This window comes from Rhinopithecus bieti, unplaced genomic scaffold (assembly GCF_001698545.2).
Source record: "Rhinopithecus bieti isolate Rb0 unplaced genomic scaffold, ASM169854v2 scaffold_8309, whole genome shotgun sequence".
Classification (NCBI taxonomy): Eukaryota; Metazoa; Chordata; class Mammalia; order Primates; family Cercopithecidae; genus Rhinopithecus; species Rhinopithecus bieti.
The window spans coordinates 619881-626843 of NW_016805935.1; the positions used below are offsets into that span (position 1 = coordinate 619881).

The 6963-nt window shown below is 47.2% G+C and overlaps 1 protein-coding gene across 1 annotated transcript; it reads left to right on the forward strand.

The window, feature by feature from the left end:
* The first annotated feature begins 5437 nt into the window (after nt 1–5437).
* NHLRC1 (NHL repeat containing E3 ubiquitin protein ligase 1) lies at nt 5438–6799 on the forward strand. Its single transcript, XM_017874250.1, is given in 2 exon segments — nt 5438–5941; nt 5944–6799. Coding segments are annotated over 2 exon segments (1185 nt in total). The 5' UTR covers nt 5438–5487; the 3' UTR covers nt 6675–6799.
* The last annotated feature ends 164 nt before the right edge of the window (nt 6800–6963 follow it).

Sequence of the window (6963 nt, forward strand, 5' to 3'; positions counted from 1 at the left end):
AAGGGAGCAATTTCAATGTGTGTTTGTGGATACATGTATATGTTTATGTTGCACCTACTCCTTATTTTTATTTTTTATTTTGAGACAGGGTCTCACTCTGTCGCCCAGGCCGGGGTACGGTGGTGTGATTATAGCTCACTGCGGCCTCGGTTTCCTAGGCTTAAGAAATACTTCTGCCTCAGCCTCCTGAGTAGATGGGACTGCGGGCATGTGCCACCACACCCAGCTAATTTTTTTTTTTCTTTTTAATAGAGACAAGGTCTCACTATGTTGCCCAGCATGATCTCGATCTCCTGACCTCAAGTGATCCTCCCACCTCAGCCTCCCAAAGTACTGCTCAGCCTACACCTACTCTTTCTGAAAAGTCAGAGTAAGATTTCTACTGAGTGCTTTTTAAAAATCAAAATTATCAGCTGGGTGCAGTGGCTCATGTCTGTAATCCCAGCACTTTGGGAGGTCAAGGTGGGTGGATCACCTGAGGTCGGGTGTTTGAGACCAGCCTGGCCAACATGGTAAAACCCCATCTCTACTAAAAATACAAAGATTAGCAGGGCGTGGTGTCACGTGCCTGTAATCCCAGCTACTCAGGAGGCTGAGGCAGAGAATCGCTTGAACCTGGGAGGCAGAGGTTGCAGTGAGCTGAGATCATGCCACTGCACTCCAGCCTGGGCAACAAGAGCAAAACTCTGTCTCAAAAAAAAAATCAAAATTATCTTTAATCCCCACAGCTCTGACTCCAGTCACTTCTTATGTGATGGCTTTTTGCCTTATAAAACATTATGTGACAAACTGATCAGTGGCTGAGTTAATGGGAATCAGATAGAATTCTGTTTATGTGCCTTAAGCATAGTCATTCTGATTTGCGGAAAATAGCCATGTCCCAGATTTATTAATTATGTGTAGCTGTAATTTGTGGGCTGAAAAATATGTCTGAAAATCTGTGATTCCTAAACAGTGAGTATTAATAGAAATTTATTTCACTATCGGTGTTCACTTTCAACAACAGGAGGATAATCAAGGCAGATATTTAGAAATGAAATATACCATAAAATATTAAGTTATTTATATTTCAATAAGACAAATAATCCTTTATGCATTGAAAATTTGGGAAGTTTAAAAAGAAAAACAAAAGCAATCAAGTCCTGTCACTGGAGATAATTACTGCTATGATGCTGATGTATTTTCTTCTCCTCTTTCTTGTCTGTTCATACGTGTGTATGTTTTCACAAGGTTGTGATCATATTACGATACAGCATTGCATCTCCACTATCTTCCTTTCTATTTTGTTCGCCCTTCCCCGTGTTGAGGCAGGAGAATAGGGTCTGGAGGCAAGGAACCTAAGGCTGACTGATGCTGACTTCCTAGAACTAAATTGAAAGGAAAACCTCAACTTTCCATGCCTAAGTAACAAAAGGACCAGAGGCTACTCCCTTTGTAACATCGCGCCCCCACCCCCCCACCTCCCCGCCTTTTCTGAGTGGCAGAAACGTCTGCAACCAATCAGACGTTTGCATAGGAGTGTAACTTTTGTAACTTCACTTCAGCCTCTGGTTGCAGAAAGCAAAAGCAACCAATCAGACTGATGGCGGGCCACTACTTTATTTGCATGGGATGAATACCAAGTGGCTAATGGGAAACCTCTAGCCAGTATTTGGACCCCAGAAGATTCTGTAACCAGGGCCCTTGAGCCACTGCTTAGCCAGGTCCCACCCTCATTTTCAATAAATCTCTGCTTTCGTTGCTTCATTGTGTCCAATTCTTTGTTGAAAAAGCCAAGAACCTGGACAACTTGTAGTCAAGATCCTCTACTGGTAACAGCATCACTAAATATTTTTCAAAAGCAATTTTTTTTTTTTTGAGATGGAGTCTTGCTGTGTCGCTCAGGCTGGAGTGCAGTGGCACGAGGTTGGCTCACTGCAAGCTCTGCTTCCCAGGTTCACGCCATTCTCCTGCCTCAGCCTCCCGAGTAGCTGGGACTACAGGCGCCCGCCACCACGCCTGGCTAATTTTTTGTATTTTTTAGTAGAGACAAGAGTTTCACCCTGCTAGCCAGGATGGTCTCGATTTCCTGACCTCGTGATCTGGCCGCCTCGGCCTCCCAAAGGGCTGGGATTACAGGCATGAGCCACCACGCCCAGCCCAAAAGCAAGATTTTTAAATAGCTGTATAATGTTGTAATGTGGCAGTACCATTATTATTTAGTCTTTCTCCTGTTATTAGAGTCAGCATTCATTCAGCAATTTAAGTACTGTTGGGTGTGCTAGCAGATAAAGGTTTATTGACTATTGAAGATAGCCTGTTCTCAGACATCACAGGTTGTAGGGGTAGGGGCTGAACACTGAACTTTACTATATAGCATGGTATGGCTGTCTTAGGGGTACAGGCTGTCAGCTTGTAAGTGGTCATTTAAACCACGAGGAAGTGAAGATGGTGTTGCTCAGGGAAACAGGAAGCTAAGAGAAAAAGACCAAGGGTGGCACCCTGAGGAACACTCAGTTTCATTGAACTTAAGATGCACTCACATCTCTAGATCCCCATTTCCAAACATACATCTCCACTCATTTTTGTATGGACTTACTCAAAAATTCAAAACAGCCATTCTTCCTCTTGCCACCACATCCCTCACCCCGAGATGCCAAGATCATGGAGCTTAAAATTTAGAGTGGTGGTCAGAGATGCCCCTGGGAGGAGGGCAAGGCTGGAAGCAAAACCCATTCTATGTGGCTTGTTCATCTTCCTTTCTCTTACATCATTGCCGGGTAGTCTGAGTTGTAATTGGATCATTAAACTTGTTCTCGGATTCCTTCTAAACTCCATGTATCTGGCACATTTGTCCCACCTGCACAGCCAGGAGCCCACCTGCCTAAGCACTGACTCCCCCTACCTCATGGTCCCCCTGTGCTCTCTTCTCTGCTGGAACTATCCTGAGTTGGATCCCCACTCTCCTTCCACTACAGTATGGTACTTTTTCATGGGGCAGCCACTGACCAGTTTGGAAACTAGACATTCTGCTCTTCAAGCCCTTTGCCCCCACAACTCTCAGGGCTTGTTCTAGGTGGAAGCAGGAAAAGGTGGGCATGCTAGTCCAGGACCCTCTATAGAAGGAATATCGGAGGGAAGCACAGAGGAAATCCATGAAGGCCCAGCCATGGAGGAGGAAATGACAGTCATAGGAAATGCCAAATGTCAGAGTGAGATTCAATATATTTCTGTTATTAATCAATTATGCAACGGTGTGATTGCATAAATAATGTGATTTTAGTTGGTTGTTTATTTGGGGTGGAAATGTAGTCAGAAATTAGAGTATTAAGTTGGTTATTGTGTCCCAGTACGCAATCTTTGGGTCAGATGACATTTGATTAGCAAACGTTCTTTCTCGTCTTACATTAAAACTCTTTCCAGGGGCCTTAACAAGGTATAAAATGCTGTGTTTTCTCAGAAATCTAGCAAATCAGAAGGTGAACGATCATGATTATGATCTCTGAAGGAACAGAAATTCTCTGATATAAGGTTTTGTTAAGCACAATATTCACATAAGACATTTGGGGGAGAACCTCTTAAAATAAGAGATCAGGGCCGGGCACCGTGGCTCATGCCGTAATCCTAGCACTTTGGGAGGCTGACGCGGGTGCATCACCTGAGGTCAGAAGTTCGAGACCAGCCTGGCCAACATGGTGAAACCTCATCGCTACTAAAAATACAAAACTTAGCCGGACATGGTGGTGGGTGCCTTTAATCCCAGCTACTCGGGAGGCTGAGGCGGGAGAACTGCCTGAACCCAGGAGGCGGAGGTTGCAGTGAGCTGAGATCGCACCACTGCACTCCAGCCTGGTGACAGAGTAAGACTCCATCTCAAAAAAGAAAAAAGAAAAGAAAAAGAAAAATGAGAGATTTATAATACCACAATGGATTCTTCACACAGATTATGCTATCCCTTGTTTGAAGATTTTCCAACATATGGCAAATTCTCTTTGCTTTTGGTCTTAACTGAGATTGGAAAAACTGAATTTAGTGCCATTTGAAGGAATTATTATAATGCAGCGGTTCTCAAACTTGGCTGTACATTATAATCACCTGGGGAGCTTTTATAAATCCCAGCTGTCCAGACCACACCATGGGCCAATTAAACTTTTCGAGTGTGACCCAGGTGTTTACCATGTGCAAAGAAGTTTGAAAATGACTAAAATAGGTAACTCTGAAGTCAAACTGCCTGACTTCAAATTCCAGGCCAGCCACTTCCTAGCCATGTGACCCTAAGCAAGATATTTGATTTATATGAACTCTATGAGAAAAAAAGATGATAAAAATAACATATTCTTGTAGGATTGCTATGAGGTTTAAACAAGATAATCTATGTAAACTACTAAGTTGCTGCAAAAGTAATCACGATTTTTGCCATTCAAAGTGATGGCAAACACTGCGATTACTTTTGCACCAACCTAACACAACAGGGCAGACATATGTGAATTCTATAGGCTGGGCACAGTGGCTCACATCAGCACTTTGGGAGGCCAAGGGGTGGGGAGGATTGTGAACAATTTTCACAAGTTCAAGACCAGCCTAGGCAAACACAGAGAGACCTCCTCTCTACAAAAAAAATTTAAAAATTAGCCTAGTGTGGTGGTGCATGCCTGTAGTCCCAGCTACTGAAGTGGGAGGATTGCTTGAGCCTGGGAGATGGAGGCTGCAGTGAGCTGTGATCGTGCCTCTGCACTCCAGCCTGAGTGACAGAGTGAGACTTGGTCTTTAAAAAAAAAAAAAGTTCTATGGTAATTATTATTAACTAACAGCTTTCTTATTTCATATTAATTACTCTGCAAGACACTTCCAGCGTGGTACCCCCATCTGACACTCATTCATCTAGTTGATTTTTTGTTGTTGTTCTACAACATTCATTCATGCACGAATTCATTTTACAAGTATGTATTCATTGACTTAACTACCAGTGTGAAAGAAGACATAAGAGAAATATACACATCTGCCTCACCTCCCTTGGAGTTTATCTTCTCCCGTGTGTTCGTATTTTCCGGTTCAGATCATAAGCGTCATGAGCTAGAGGACCATGTTTGATGCCTGGACAGCTCTAGCACCCAACGCTGCGGACCGGAGACACTGCTAGGCACCCGGGCTGGAGGAGTGGGTTCTGGTTCTTGTTTTGCCACTTACAGGCTGGGTAACAGGGAGCAATCCTGTTGTCCTCAATAGGTGTGTTTCCTCATCTGAAAGTGTACACAATCCATCCATGACTGATGTGACGATTATAGGTCTACACAATGCACATGTGGATTTGTCTTGCAAACGTCCACGACCAGGCCCTCAAGAAACAGTGCCGCGCATGCCCACCAAGGGGCAGCAGATCGCAGTGCAGAGGCCTGCGGCGCTTGACGTCAGGGCGCACGTCCCACCCCGTGACCGTGACTGTGACCGTGACCAAGAGCGTCTCTGGGGCACGGCCGGGCGGCGCGGCGGGAGTGCACAGGACCCGCCATGGCGGCGGAAGCCTCAGAGAGCGAGCCGGCGCTGCAGGAGCTCATGCGCGAGGCGGAGATCAGCCTGCTGGAGTGCAAGGTGTGCTTTGAGAAGTTTGGCCACCGGCAGCAGCGGCGCCCGCGCAACCTGTCATGCGGCCACGTGGTCTGCCTGGCCTGCGTGGCCGCCCTGGCGCACCCGCGCACGCTGGCCCTCGAGTGCCCATTCTGCAGGCGAGCCTGCCGGGGCTGCGACACCAGCGACTGCCTGCCGGTGCTGCACCTCATAGAGCTCCTGGGCTCAGCGCTTCGCCAGTCCCCGGCCGCCCACCGCGCCGCCCCCAGCACCCCCGGAGCCCTCACCTGCCACCATACCTTTGGCGGCTGGGGGACCCTGGTCAACCCCACCGGACTGGCGCTTTGTCCCAAGACGGGGCGGGTCGTGGTGGTGCACGACGGCAGGAGGCGTGTCAAGATTTTGACTATGGGGGAGGATGCGCGCATCAGTTTGGAGAGAAGGGGGACGCTGCCCAAGACATTAGGTATCCTGTGGATGTCACCATCACCAACGACTGCCATGTGGTTGTCACTGACGCCGGCGATCGCTCCATCAAAGTGTTTGATTTTTTTGGCCAGATCAAGCTTGTCATTGGAGGCCAATTCTCCTTACCTTGGGGTGTGGAGACCACCCCTCAGAATGGGATTGTGGTAACTGACGCGGAGGCAGGGTCCCTACACCTCCTGGACGTCGACTTCGCGGAAGGGGTCCTTCGGAGAACTGAAAAGTTGCAAGCTCATCTGTGCAGTCCCCGAGGGGTGGCAGTGTCTTGGCTCACGGGGGCCATTGCAGTCCTGGAGCACCCCCTGGCCCTGGGGACTGGGGTTTGCAGCACCAGGGTGAAAGTGTTTAGCTCAAGTATGCAACTTGTCGGCCAGGTGGATACCTTCGGGTTGAGCCTCTACTTTCCCTCCAAAATAACTGCCTCCGCTGTGACCTTTGATCACCAGGGAAATGTAATTGTTGCAGATACGTCTGGTCCCGCTATCTTTTGCTTAGGAAAACCTGAAGAGTTTCCAGTACCGAAGCCCATGGTCACTCATGGTCTTTCCCATCCTGTGGCTCTTACCTTCACCAAGGAAAATTCTCTTCTTGTGCTCGACACAGCATCTCATTCTATAAAAGTCTATAAAGTTGACTGGGGGTGATGGGTTGGGGTGGGGCCCTGGAATCAGAAGCACTAGTGCTGCCATTAATGAATTGTTTAACCCTGGATAAGTCACTTAAACTCATCTATCCAGGCAGGGATAATTAAAACTGTCTGGCAGACTTACAAAGCTTGGGACAATTATTACAGATTAATCTACCATTTATTGAATGCATACTCTTTGTGCAAGGAAATTTGCAAATATTAGCTCATTTAATCCATACTATCCAGTGAGGTAATTCCCCACCCCCCCCCCGCCCCCCACCACCACCACCCCCAGCACCACCACC